A 15646-nucleotide genomic window follows, 5' to 3' on the forward strand; every position below is an offset into this window, starting at 1 on the left:
TGAGAGGGATATTTAAACCCTCAGTATGCACTTCACCTTTGCCTGTGATAGTGCCTAATAGCCTTCACTAGCGTTCCTGAATTTGTTATTTATTGGCTCTGACTCTGGCTAGTTTTTGACCTTTGCTGTTTGCTGCCTGCCCTGACCTTTGCTTGTGACCCCGACTACTCTTCTGCCTGACCCCTGAATTTATTATTTTTATTTATTATTTTTGTTCCTGATTATTTGTACTACGCTACGCTCCTGTGTCCGTTCTACACTTCGGTGTTCCGTTGCTGGGCTCTCCATCTCCGCCAGGAGGCGCCTTCCCAATTTCTGCAGCGAGGATCCTCTGCTGTATTGCAGTCGTGACAGTTATCACAGGCCCGACATGGATCCCGCAGATTTGGCAAGGATGTCCAATCGCCAAGACAGACAGGATCAAGTCCTGGCGGCTCATGCATCACAACTACAGTCTTTGGAACGTAAACTGGATGATGTTGCTGACCTCCTCAGATCCATGGCTACCAACCTGTCTCCTCCCGTCGGCCAAGGTGCATCATCTGATTCATCTTCACCAGCACCTGGATTCGGTACGCCGGTCAAAGCACCCAAGATGCCTTTGCCAGATAAATTTTCCGGAGACCCCCAGGAATGTAGGGGTTTTTTGAATCAGTGCACTCTACACTTCCGAGCTCATCCTCACACCTTTGCTTCTCATAATAACAGAGTGACTTTTATTATCAACCTTTTAAAAGGAGAAGCATTAGCATGGGCATCACCTCTGTTGGAACAGAATTCACCCATTCTGGAAGATGCTGACGCTTTTATTGCTTCGTTCAGGGCAGTGTTTGATGCTCCCGGGAGACGAGAGGCGGCGGAATCCAATTTGCTGGAGATTCAACAGGGAAGTAGAACGGTGGCCCAGTATGCAGTAGAATTTCGCACGTTAGCATATGAGACTGACTGGAATATCAGTGCTCTGAAATCCGCCTTTCGTAGGGGTCTAAATGAGTCTTTAAAAGATGCTCTCACCTATCGTGACATACCTCATGATTTGGAACATCTGATTGCATTATGTCTGCGTCTAGAAGCCAGAGGTCAAGAAAGAAAATTCGAGCGAGACAGAGAACGCGACAGAAGGCCACGTCAGTTCAGACCTCCCGTTCGTCCCATTTTTCAGACCCCTACAGAACCTGCTGCTGCCGCTGCTGCTGCTGATGAACCTATGGAAATAGGCCCTGTACTTCATCTTACAGCTGAGGAGAAACAGCGCCGCAGAACTTTGGGGTTGTGTTTGTATTGTGGCAAAAAAGGACATTTGATTTCTACATGCCCCAGGAGGTCGGGAAACGCCAGAACTTAGTGAAGATAGGAGGTGCTTCACTAAGTGCTACTGTTGCTACACCTCCTCAGACTCAGAGACTTTTTGTTCCCATCATGCTACAGTGGCCAGGCCACCAAGTGGCCACCCAAGCTTTCATCGATTCAGGGGCCGCTGAGAACTTTATAGACAGAACCTGGCCTCTGGAAAATAATGTTCCGTTACAGCCAAAATCTCTGAAGACTTCTATCGCTGCTCTAGACGGGTCCCCATTAGGTACTGGGATCGTGTCACTCCAAACGGAAATTATTGGTGCCGTAGTCGGTATTCTCCACCCTGAAGAAATACAATTTGATGTTTTGTCCAGCCCACATATACCCATCATATTAGGAATGTCTTGGCTTCAACAACATAATCCCAGCATTGACTGGAGAGAAGGACAGATTCTGGCTTGGAGTAAAGAATGTTTGGAGAACTGCTGCAAGACTCCCACCAAGTTGAATTTAATTCTAGAAGTTCCTGCTACAGATCCTCGTCAATTGGTACCTTCTCAGTACTGGGATTATTTAGATGTGTTTTCTAAACGAAAAGCAGAGACTTTGCCTCCCCACCGCGCATATGATTGTACAATAAAATTGTTACCTGGCACCAACCCACCCAAGGGACACACATATCCCTTATCTCAACCGGAGAATCAGGCTTTGGCTCAATATATAGATGAAAGTCTAAAAAAGGGGTTCATCAGACCTTCAGCATTCCCGGCGGGAGCAGGCTTCTTCTTTATTTCTAAAAAAGACGGTTCATTACGCCCCTGCATCGACTATCGTGGGTTAAATAAAATAACCATTAAGAACAAGTATCCTCTGCCGCTCATTACAGAACTGTATGATCAACTGAGGGATGCCACCATTTTTACTAAACTTGATCTTCGTGGGGCATACAAACTTGGTTCGGATTCAAGAAGGTGATGAGTGGATGACGGCTTTCAATACCAGATACGGACATTACGAATACCTTGTGATGCCTTTTGGGCTATGTAATGCCCCAGCGGTATTCCAGAGCTTTGTAAATGACATTTTCCGTGACATGTTGCTATCCCACGTTATGGTGTATCTCGACGATATTTTGATTTACTCTAAGAATCTGGTGGAGCATCGGCAACATGTTAACCAAGTATTACAAAGGTTACGAGAACACATTATTTGCTAAGGCCGAGAAATGTGAATTTGAATGTGACAAGGTGAAGTTTTTGGGCTATATCTTATCTGCTGGGCAACTGGAAATGGATCCTGACAAATTGGCAGCCATCAAAGACTGGAAGGAACCCTCTGATATTAAGGGTATACAGCGATTCGTAGGTTTTGCCAATTACTATCGTCGTTTCATTCGAAATTTTTCTCAGATCATCGCTCCTATAATTGCTCTCACTCGGAAGGGGGCTAATCCGAAAGTTTGGACCCCGGAAGCTAAAGGAGCCTTTGAGAAACTGAAGCTGGCTTTTACTTCAGCACCTATTTTACAACGGCCTGATCCTGATTTGCCCTTTATTTTGGAGGTTGAGGCATCAGAAACTGGAGCGGGAGCCATACTGTCCCAGCGAAATCAAATTTCCAATCGCCTTCACCCGTGTTCGTATTTTTCTAAGACTTTCTCTACCACCGAACAAAATTATGATATCGGAAACCGTGAACTATTGGCTATTAAATTGGCCTTAGAGGAATGGCGACATCTGCTTGAAGGGACTGCGGTTCCTGTTACGATTCTGACTGATCATAAGAATCTTGTATATATCGAGAAAGCTAAAAGACTCAATCCTCGACAAGCTCGGTGGGCCTTGTTCTTTACTCGCTTTAATTTTTCTATTTCGTTTCGTCCGGGCTCCAAGAACACTAAAGCTGACGCACTGTCAAGGAAGCATGCGGCACCTGATCGAGAGACTCCTGTTGAACCTATCATACCGTCTACGAAGATAATTGCCACCATCCATAGTACACTTTTGTGGCATATTTCTAAGTCACAAACGCCTCGGCCTACAGGACATATAACCCCTCCTGGTAGACTCTATGTTCAACCACGGTTTCGTAATGCTGTTCTCTCCTGGGGTCATGCCTCACCTGTAGCTGGTCATCGGGGAACTCATAATGTCAAATTTCTTCTCCAGAGACATTTCTGGTGGCCTACTATGTCTCGGGACATATCAGACTATGTACAAGCTTGTAACGTTTGTGGTCACAATAAAACACCACGCACCAGACCTGCTGGATTATTATGTCCGCTCCCGGTTCCTGAGCGTCCATGGCAACATATAGCCATGGATTTTGTCACAGATCTTCCTTCCTCCAGGGGTCACACTACCATCTTAGTGGTTGTTGATCTTTTCAGCAAACAGGCTCATTTCATTGCTCTCTCCAAACTCCCGTCAGCTAGTATCTTGGCTGACACATTCATGAAGGAAATTATACGTCTTCACGGAGTCCCTCAAATAATAGTTTCCGACAGAGGGTCGCAATTTATCTCCAGATTCTGGAGAGCAATGTGCAAACTCATGGGGATAGAATTGCATTTTTCTTCTTCTCATCATCCTCAATCTAATGGGCAGGCTGAAAGAACCAACCAGGTTCTCAAGCAGTATCTTCGAATGTATGTTTCCGAGGATCAGTCTGATTGGTCACTGCTGCTACATCTTGCTGAATGGTCCTACAATAGTTCATATCACGAATCCTTAAAAATGTCTCCGTTTAAAGCAGTTAATGGATATGAACCTTCATTTTGGCCTCAGGACACTAGTACCACAGGGGTTCCGGCAGCTGAAGCACAATTACAGGACCATTGGGCAGCTCTTGCTGAACACCTGAAGCGCACTAAAAAGCTGCAAAAGAACCCGCAAGGACCCGTGCTTAACCCTGGTGATTATGTGTGGCTTTCCACGAAATATCTGAAACTTCAACAAGCTGCCAGAACTTTAGGTCCTAAATATATCGGTCCCTATAAAATCAAGACAAGAATTAATGAAGTTACGTATTCTCTGGTCTTACCGAGAACATTACGCATCAACAATGCATTTCATATTTCCTTACTGAAACCTGTAATTTCTAACCAATACTCCTCCACGGTTCGCACTCCTGATCCTGTCATTATTCAAGGGGAGGAAGAATATGAAGTGCAGGCTATTTTAGATTCTAGAAGGAAACGAGGGAGGCTTCAATATTTTATCAGATGGAAGGGATATGGTCCTGAGGAGAGTTCCTGGATTCTTGCCTCCGATGTCCATGCTCCTGCTAAGATTCGTGCGTTCCATAAAAAATTTCCACAGAAACCTGCCCCTGATCGCCAGGATGTCTCTCATAGTAGGGGGGGTACTGTTACCTCCTCCGTTGTCCCGCGGGTAGGGGAGCTGAGACGCAGCCCGCGCGTCTAGCCCCCTGCTCGTTCCGTTGGTGGGAGCCGCCGCCAGGTCCGTTCGGCGGATAGACGCGCGTCCCCGCAGAGATGACTGGATCCTGACGGGGCGCGCGCCTCGACGTCAGGAGTGCCGTTCGCGCATGCGCGAACGGCTAACTCATAAATATTCATGTCGCTTCTTAAAGCGACATTTATCTTTTTTCCTCCTCCCCCTAATTAGGTGGGTAGGAGGATCCTGAGATTGAGAGGGATATTTAAACCCTCAGTATGCACTTCACCTTTGCCTGTGATAGTGCCTAATAGCCTTCACTAGCGTTCCTGAATTTGTTATTTATTGGTTCTGACTCTGGCTAGTTTTTGACCTTTGCTGTTTGCTGCCTGCCCTGACCTTTGCTTGTGACCCCGACTACTCTTCTGCCTGACCCCTGAATTTATTATTTTTATTTATTATTTTTGTTCCTGATTATTTGTACTACGCTACGCTCCTGTGTCCGTTCTACACTTCGGTGTTCCGTTGCTGGGCTCTCCATCTCCGCCAGGAGGCGCCTTCCCAATTTCTGCAACGAGGATCCTCTGCTGTATTGCAGTCGTGACAGTAGGATAGATAGAGAAGGGACCAGGGAGATTAGCAGACGAATACGAAGATTCTTTGTGTTGTGTGTCTTCGTATACGCTGCCGCCGCCATGTTCGTAGGTTCGGTATTTGGGCAGAAAACGTACGCTTAGTGTTCGTTTTTAAGTTCGCCCGAATACGAATGCACAAGTCTACTAATTAGCACCCCAGTCTGGTGACACCATTGGGCCAACTGGTTAAATGTCCACATATCTTTATTGCTAGTTGTGCTACAGACCTGTCTTTTAGCTTGAGGTCGCTTGCTGGGTGCACAGTGGCTGCATATATCCAGAAAGCCACCACACATACATTGATTTATTGACTGCTGGCCTTAAAGTACCAAAACCCATTTGATATACAATGTCCCAGGGTGGGTCATTAAAAAGCTAGTAAGGATGGAGTTATGAGAACATAAAAAGTTGAGTTCTGATTTTGCGAAAGAGAAAACTGTAGGAGTTCTTTTTTGCTGACACAGATAGTATTAAAATGCTGTATTGCATTTCATAGGTATTAAAGTGTTCAAGGTCTGATACGTTTCAGCTTTTACAGCAGCCTTTTAATTAAATTAATACTATTTTGCTTTGGGGGGGGGGGGGGGTTGTTACCAAAACCTGCACAGATTTTCAACTTCTTCAATGCTTACAGATGACCTTGACAATAAAATGTCTATATTTTTTAAGAGCCGAACTTAATGTATATTCACATAGAGCCACTTGTCCATCAGCCATGCTGATGTACATTAGGATGTTTTATAAACATCCATGGGTCCTGTTTTCCATATGACAGTCCTGATGTTCATGGTATTGTCCCACTGAGTAGCCCCACTGTCCTGTTTTTAAGGGCAGTGGGGATCATGGGCCTATTGGGGATCTTCTGACATCCCCTGACTGCCCCCAGGAACTGGAAAATAAATGGCTTTATAGCCCCATATGGATTTTTCATAACACTTTGTAGTTGACCACAGTAAGGTGGCTCCTTGGTTAATATGGGTGGTAGCCTGCCGCACCTCCAGCCACATCTCTCAACAGAAGTGTCCTGATTTGGAACCTGAAATGCAGTTATGTAGTGGTTCTCTACCTGTGGGCTTTAGGTATAATGTCAATGCCACAGGTTCTAAGCGCAAGCCCACTAATGTTGCTACATATGGATGTTACTTGGCATTGTGGGCATAGGCAGACTAGGCAGCTGAGTCGATAGGAGGAGCAGCCATGATGATTAGCAATCAGAAGGGGGTGCTGGAAACATAGTTCACCTAATGTACAATAATCCCTTGGCCCAGTCCTGTGGAATCCCCCCCTATGCATTTGCCACTTTTCCTGCCCTCCACCTCCTAGGCTTGAATGAGCTGAACACATCCAGTGCATGCACGCTATACAGCCAAATGCATACTAAACTACGTTAAAGGGACACTCCATTGTCCCAGACAGGGTTTAGCAAAAATGCATATTAAGGTATGTTCATTAAAGCATTTAACTAAAGCTAATAAATAAATACATCCCTTACAGAGTTAATAATTAGGGTGCTCTCTAGTAGTTGCTGGCAGGCAGGAGTAGATGCAAAGAAGGGTTACATGCAAAATGGAAAAATCATAGGGGGAAAAAAGGAGCAGCGATGGAAATGCCAGGAAACAAAAGAGATTTTGCCTCTTGGCCAGGATAACTGCTGGCTCATGTCCACAAACTCACGAGCACTCGTCCAGATCCCACATTAGGAGTCCAAGGCTGCATAGGAAAACACAAACTCTGCTTCCCCAAATAGAGATCAGCCTGATCCAACTGGGACAAGAGTAACAGGCCTCATAAGGTAAAAGTCGTCAGTCTCCTTCTTCACCAACATGAGATCACATAGTAAGTAATATATGCAGGATCAAAACATCTGTTATATACATACACTTCCTCTACACTATTGCTCACACTATACACTGTTGCTCACACAATACATATTGCAAAGCATCAAGAATGCTCTACATCAAAAAGCAGGGTAACTGAGTGCTACTTCTATGATGTCAAAAGTTCTTGGAAATAAGTAGGTATCTTAGGTTGATAAAAAAAATACCTGTAATATTACAGAAGCAGTAATTTAGCTATTTTTTTATTTTTTTTTTAAAGGGCACATCTACAGCTATAATAGATGAAGTCCGAGTAGGTATTTTAGGCTGATAAAAATACCAGTAACATTATGGTAGCAATAATTTAGCTATTAGTTTTAAAAAAAATAAAATAAAAAGCACATCTTTGACTTTGACATATAGGAGATGTAAATCAGCAACTCATCGTATGGAATACACCCTCTTCACATAATGACACGGACACCAAAGAGTATTAGGGAAGGGGCAAAAATGCTAGCCCATTAATTTGATTTGAGTTTATTACTGCCACATTTAAACCTTGATTAACCCCACCCCATTAATGGGTGGGAAACCCCACAGCAACAAAAGAAAAACTGGCCAAGGAAAACAAAAATAGCGCAAATCATCTTTATTAACTCTGTAATACCTCAGGCAAAAAAAGGAGTTGACAGCATAAAAACATTCAGCATGTTAAGACGTGCCTTAATAGGCTACACGCCAAGAAGAGCTCATGTGTGGGATAAGGCGACACTAGTGCCTTCCTGACCCTTCTATCAAAACAGATATTTCAAACGGACACTCCCTTACGGTCATGAGTCTGATGGTCTTGGTGTCTTTCACAAGCTATTTTGTAAATTGGTACATACAGCTTTTGTCTGAAGTCTGCATGAGACCTATAGGAAACTAACTTTTTCTACAAAAACATCACAAATAAATAAGAAAAAAAAAGGCTAACATTACCAAGGGTAACAGAGGACGGTACTTATTGTTTAGAAAGGGCCCTTCCGACTTGGATTGGTGCTGTCCAGGTCAGAAGGGCCCTTTCTAAACTATTTTGAGCCAGCACGGGGAGACAGGAACGTATCGGGGGTCAGGAGACCCGCAGTGAAAATGAGGCTGGTAAGAGGTAAGGGGGAGGGAGGTGGGATGTATGTATATGTGTTTGTATGTGTACATACATACATATACACACACAGTATCTCACAAAAGTGAATACACCCCTCACATTTTTGTAAATATGTTATTATATGTTTTCATGTGACAACACTGAAGAAATGACACCCTGCTACAATGTAAAGTAGTGAGTGTACAGACTGTATATCTGTGTAAATTTGCTGTCCCCTCAAAATAACTCAACACACAGCCATTAATGTCTACACCTTGTCGCTCCTAGCGATGTCACGGGACCGCCCGCTGACCGCAGTGGGCAGTCCAGGCCGCGTCCCGCAAGGGAAGCCCAGAAGTTCCCAGGTATGCTGATGAGGTCTATGAAGGGAAAAAAAACAAATATCTGGAGTCGTTGGCTCCCTTGTTCAAAGTAAACTGGCCTTGCCTTTTTATTCTGAGCGTGGATCAGAAAGATATGTTGATGCAGATTTTCTGTGATAGCACAAGTGAGCTAAACCTTGAGGCAGTCCTAAGTGGGAATGCCACACAGAACAGGCTATAAAGGGGCTTTCTGTTATCAGTTGAGATGCTCTCAAACTTTTTTTGTTTACAACATCAACAGTTTCCATGTGAATCTGTAATGCTTTATGTCGGAAAAATTTGATACAAAATAGATTACCATCAATATGCCACACTATATGGACAAATGTATTGGGTCATCTGATCATTTCACCAACAGAGCTTACACTCTTCTGGGAAGGCTTTCCACATGGAGTTTGGAGCATTTTTGTGGGAATTTTTGCCCATTCACCCAGTAGAGCATTTGTGAGGTCAGGCACTGATCAAGGGGTGGGCAACTACATTTTATACTCAAAACTTGGTCCTCTGCACATATGCCCAATGCCATCTATTGTACCACTTACCACCCTCCCTGTCTGTGGTTGGAGTACACTGCACTTTGAGGGGCCTTACAAACGCATGGCTCAGATGGATCGGTTATATGAGGATGTTTTGATGGACCATCAGTCTAGTCCAAGGCCCAGTGAACAGTGTACTTTGTCCTTTCTCTGTCTATGGCTATTATTCATGCAGCTTCCAATTATAATAACCGACAATCAACATATCATAAGAGCGATATACCGGTATATCTGAAATAAGAATAACAGACACACAAATAGATACAAGTTACATTTTAACAAAAGTTAACTTTCTGACTTTTAGGCTTAGATGTTTTCAATGGTTGAGCTAAACTAACACAGCATCGTTGAGAAATTTAGGCTTATTCCTAATTCTCAGTTTGGTGATTTGACATGTATTATCAGAAACAGCCTATTGGCTTGTATTTGTGGTTCAGATGAGCTGTTTTGCTCTTATTGCTGTCCTATTAAAGTTTATTTCTCATTTTGAGGTGTTTTGAGCTATAACTTACTCAGTTCTCTGTCCTTGCTTAATATATGTGGTTTTCAATGTGATGCTACAGAAATAAAATTGAATTTAACGGAAACAAATTACTATTTCCAGTAAATATGTCTACAGCTGCAAAAAAAGTTAGAATAAAAAATGCACTTATATATTAACTCAAATATTAATGACTAGTGCTTGATAAACAATTTATGGGGAAATGGGGTTTGCTCACAGGTGCACTTGAAACCCTTTTATCACATAGCTCTCTTTTGCTGATGACTGAAAGATTGACACGGTTCAGCTTTAATACATTGCAAGGTGGCTGGATGTATAGTATCATGCCGCAAACCCCTATTCTAACCATGACCTCCAAACAAAGCTTTCCCGAAGAGAAAAACAAATTGACCAATGTCAACCTAGTTTGTGGTGGGAAACAAGACTAATTTTTAGGAGTTTATTTAAGCTCTGATTTGCAGAAAATTTTGCTAAACTCCAACAATACCATATATGCTATTTTACAAACAGATTAACATACAGCGAACATTACACAGAAATGGCAGAAAAAGTCTCATAATTCAGAGTATCTCAACGATTAACTTTATGTTACGTTGGACTAACTTTTTTTTTTGGATGATTTAAATGGTAATTTGTAATGTATAGTGTTCCTAGATAGAATGTGTCATATAAATAAAAGTTACCTAAAACACATTGTTTAGTGAGTCATTACTTAAAACGATCAAATATGGAATTATTGCTGTGAGGACTTCTGTACAAACTAAAAGATTCCAGATTTGAACTGACGTCACTGTATTGATTTCCATTCATCAGTAAAAAGGGAAGGAACAAAAAAATCTGATATTGGGCAATACTTTGTTGTTTTTGCTAAAGTATGTCTTTTATCATGTTAAGCAATAATATCTTGGTTTTGATTATATGCACTAATATTGGAGACCTAGTCAACACATACCGTATTGCTGTCTTATTGATTCACGTGGATGGCTTTTATGCCATTTACAGATATCCCATTTTTAATGCACTTGGCAACACTCCAGCACTAATAAATATTCAGTGTTCTCTGTTTTGGAAGTAATTTTATGCCATAATGTCTGCTCATCATTCACTGAGCTCTCATTGGTAAATGTATAAGGGACTCACTGGGAAATGGGTTTAAATAATTAGTTTTTTGAAATCATAAATGGCTCTAGTATGAAGCTCAAGATAAAACTAAAATCGAAAATCATCAACAGCAGAGATGCCTGCTGAACAGGCCCATCTTGTAAAAACAGCTGCGTATTTTGCGGTACACAAAAACTGAGATTATAAGAAGGTAGGCATTTATAAATCCATAGTTTGTGCTGGGTGGACAAACCACTAGCAGTAATGATATGTTCTTCTCCGGCTAGAATTATCTACAGTGTCCTTCCAATTGGGGGTCCCTTTTAGCAGTTAGGGACTCGGCTTGGCTCATGTTCTCACTCAATGATCATGGTTTTGCTAAACCACAAGAGTCAAATTCTCTTATGGATCCTTAAATCATGGTGTAGAAAACCCTATTGTGGTTTTGAGCCGCTCAGTATTTCTCAGTACTGCACTTCATAAATCTGCCCTTTTTTTTAGCTACGGCTCCCATTATTCTCTGCCACTTTAAAGAAAGTCATCTTTTTATAGGCCATACAATAATGTATTTTTATAATTCTTCTTAAACTTCTGCTTTAGCACCACACGCGAACATTTCACAATCATTGATTCAAAAGCCCCATTTGATGAAATCCCAGTTGGAATAAGTGCAGTTTCTGACCTATGATCAAATTCAGCTGTGCCCATAAAGGAATGTTCCTTACTATTGTTTATGAAGAGTACTGTAATAGAGTTCAGAAACTCTATTAATCAAACACAGAAGAGTACATCTAGAATTGAATCAACAAGAATTGCATTATATTTTTTTTTATAGAGTAGCAGCTGATGGAGACAATAACATTAAGACCGTAATAACATTAATAAATGTTAAGACACATGGGCTCATAAGGAGAAGAGGTCTGCTCTCTTATGAGCTTAATATCTATAATTATTAATGAAAAAAATGCAGGGGTCTGCACTAAAGACTGGGCTGCAGAGTATACAAGGTGTCTACTTTTAGACCGGCTGGTCTGCAAGTTCTAGACGTTAGCAGATGGAATTTAGGATCTCAGGATTTCATAAACTACAGGTATAATATTAAGCTGTTGCTTATTCCCTGCAATGGTTCCTCGAAACTAAAAGGTACAAAGACAGCCTTCTCCTCCCTCTCTCACTGATATAAATGCACTTTTAATGTGTGAGTCTCCTTGATCTGGATGGATAGAGATTGGTGTCCCACATGTTTTACTAAAGAGACAGTTAGGATCAGGAAAGGGAGGGGGGAGGAAATGAATAAAAATGGAGAATGGGGGAGGGAGAAAGGATGAAAAGGCTAGCAGACATTTAAGTGGCCATACACTTGTAAAACTTGTCTTTGCTGGCAACAGCATGTCTGATGCCTCCAAGGATGCCTAAAATCACAACTGCCTTCCTTGTCAGAGCTCAGTGTGATAAGCGGTTCCAAATATTCAGCACTGAAGGGTTAAATGCTACACCGGCACCTTCAGTGTAAATCTGTCATAAATACTTTAAAGGGGCAATTGTGTAATGTGGTAGACCACCTGTGGAATGCAAGGGGTTAATCATTGTGTTAGAACGAAATATTGCTTCAAGGAATGTTTTTTTTTTTTTAGACTGGCCATCCAAGGCACTTAGCCTGTCCAGACCACATGTTACTCCTTAATGCAGCTCTGTCATGGGGGGGGAAGGAAAAATGACATCATACTAATGACCTCCGGCTACTGTCTAGCACTAAAATGATAATTACAGCTCTGTACTTGTGCCTTCTCATCACACACAGAAACACACACACTGCTAATCACACATACACACGAAGAAGCAAAACGCGACACAAGGTGGTCACCAGGACTAAATACATGGTTTTACCTTTCTTTGTCTTAAATAAGACTAGGTTGGCTCCCAGATTTGTCTGCCTGGCTTGTAACTTTTAAACACATTTAATTTGCCCAGCCCTGAGCTATGTGGGTTTAAAATTGGTATATTATTTGCACAGGACATTAAGAATACCCCAGATAGGAATATGTAATCTGAAACATCCCATTACTGCCTCCCCTACAGTTACAATAATAACATGATGATCAGCATATGAATTTGGCTAATCTGGGTTTGCCTTTCGATCCCAGAATTCCAAGCATGCACCATCTGCTTGCATATGATTACTATACAAAGCAACGCAAACTCAACCTCATTTAATGGTTAGAAGTGAGCGAGTCTCCAGAAAACCCATCAATAAACCACTCCCTACTCCATCACCGAAGGCAGAGGCCACCTTCACCAATTCCACATTTGGTTTAAAAGCTGCATTTGCTGCTAGGCATCAACGTTGGCTTTATTATTACACTCCGTACACTGGACAGCGTTAATCCGGCAGATCTAAGAGCATCATGGAAGGGGATGAGTGGAAAATTTAGGAAACAGGAAAAGGGAGATGGGAAGTGAGAAAAGAAACAAAGATCATACTATCATCCTACCAAAGGAAGCAGTAACTCTATTAATATTTTATCTACCCCCTCAAATACAGGTTCCACCCCTGGCGTCTATTGTCTATAAAGAGCCAGAGGCCTTTACCATAGAGTCCCTTACAAGCGGCCTGCTCTGGTACCCTTATATCAGATCTAGAATACAAGCCTTCACTATAGGTGTAATATATATATACATGCCATGCGTGGTTGTGTAACTGATACAGTTCAAAGTGGAGGGTATTGATTACTAAGGCTCTCTCTCACAGGACATTAATGCATTTCTAAGAAAGTATAATGCAATGTCGGAAATGTTTCTCTTATGGCCAGTCAGTCCATTGAGTAAAACTAGGTGGTTGCCAAGCCATGCCAAATAAAAGAAAAGGAGGAAGTAGACAAAGAACAACACAATGTCAACACAATTTTCTAATTCTGTATATGTTACATTAAATATTTTTGTAGATGTTACAATGTTGTGAATGATTCTAAATACCCTACTGCAAATCAGATGATAACGCTGAATGATGGTTATGCATAAGTCATAGGGGTATGAAGTTAGAAAAGTTGTCTTATCACTATAGAAACCTATGGAATGTTCCTGATTACATGACTGTTCTATTGGTTGCTATGGTAATAAGGCCACTTTTTAAACTTGGTCCTACAACCATTTTATTTAAAGTACATCATGTAAAACAATATTAAATGGACCTTGCAGGGATTTTGCATTTAGTACTGCAGCAAGCTCATGTTTTGCACATGGTTGCTTAATGAGGGTCAAGAAGTGACCTGCCATGAAATAAGTGCAAGATAGCAATAACACTATAAGTAATTATACTCTTCACTGAAAAGGTTGATAGCCCTCAAACCCCTAAAGAACCATTTCTGCTGATACGTCCTCAAACTGAGGGCCCTCAACAAGGACCAGCACAATTTTTACATGAGACAGGTGGTACAGGTAAGAAGTAACTGGGACCACTCTTCAGTTAACCCCTCCAAGGCACTGATGGTTGACTATCCTCAGAATTATGCAGAGGAGACAAAGGAGAAAAGGGTGTGAATGTCTAACTTTTAAAACCCCAAATTCATTACATATAAGCCCTTCTGTACATGTAAATAGTTAATCTAAAAATTAAAACAATTTCCTTTATGTACATATGATGTATAAATTGACCAACCAGGACATGATGACATCATTTCACTGTATATGGGAATTTGCAGATGTGGGTGACTAATGCTGCCACATGCGCACTAAATCACTACTTAAAAAGCCATACATACATTTCCACTGGATACTGAATCCGAGAATTATTTATGAAGAAGGAACCAGTCAATTTCATATTGGTTTTATACTCAAGGAGAAAGTCGTCCAACAGCTCTACTTTGAAAACAATGAAGCCCCTGTGTTAAGCCTAAGCCCCACCTAGAATGGTGTAGGACAGACATTGATCCCTCATTAGAAACAGTGGCAGACTACATTTATAGTATTGCAATAGATTGTCAGCTTGCGAGCAAGGCCCTCTTTACCTAATGTAAGGGTTTATCTTGGTTTAGGAATTCTGAATATGTGTATTGGGAAAAATGCATCGCAAACTGTTTAAGAATATAAATAATAATAATAAAACCATTCTTTGTCCTAAGTGACCTCTCCAATTGAAGACCAGCACAGTACCAGTAATTTTAACACCGCACATTTCTGCCCAATCTGGACAAAAGCTACACTGTCAGCTGGGAAAACCATTTGCCAAGTCAGAGCCAGTCCCAGTCTGCAATTAGGATGATTGCTTCTTTTAAGTATTGGCAAGCAGTGCTTGGATTAACCCCATATCAAGCCCTCTCTGTATCAAACCAAACCCATCATATGTAGCAACAGTCCTTAAAGGAAACTTAGTTTTTTTATCTTTGGCAAACTATGTACAGTATATGCAGTATTATGAACACAATGGTTCATTTCACTTCAGTGTTAGTGTGAATCACAGTGTTCAATGCAGAGATACAGCTAGTATTAAGAAATACCAGCAGGGGTGAAATAAATGCAGTGATTTCCAAGCCACACCAGGAAATGATTGTGGCTCCCTGGCTCATCCTCACTGCTCGGATGGTATATTAGGAGGGCACCGATCACCGAATTCCCGGCTCCTTCACACCGGATCTCCCTGCCTCCTGCACGACCCTCATTCCGACACATGGCTTGTTACTGCAGGGATGGGCACTGCAAATGCAACAAGGAGGGGGATGAACTTGCCCCCCACCCTGGAAGGCACATTGAGGCCACCCACGGAGCATCTGCCCCACTAACTCACATAATGCTTGTTGGGGCTGCGTCTCTTCTGCACGTCCTGCACACACACTTCTACAATGCTTCTCCTGGGCAT

The 15646-nt window shown here is 41.9% G+C and overlaps 1 protein-coding gene across 2 annotated transcripts in view; it reads right to left on the reverse strand.

The window, feature by feature from the left end:
* Positions 1 to 15646, reverse strand: part of LOC149297927 (SH3 and PX domain-containing protein 2B-like) — a 69098-nt gene extending 53452 nt beyond the window's left edge. For both annotated transcript variants that reach the window (XM_089488095.1, XM_089488094.1), the window contains exon 1: positions 15575 to 15646. In XM_089488095.1, coding sequence (XP_089344221.1) covers positions 15575 to 15646 — 72 coding nt within the window. The remainder of the gene's footprint in view (positions 1 to 15574) is intronic.

This window comes from Sceloporus occidentalis, unplaced genomic scaffold (assembly GCF_023333645.1).
Source record: "Sceloporus occidentalis isolate IW3139 unplaced genomic scaffold, rSceOcc1.0.p SCAF_36, whole genome shotgun sequence".
In the NCBI taxonomy this organism is placed as follows: Eukaryota; Metazoa; Chordata; class Lepidosauria; order Squamata; family Phrynosomatidae; genus Sceloporus; species Sceloporus occidentalis.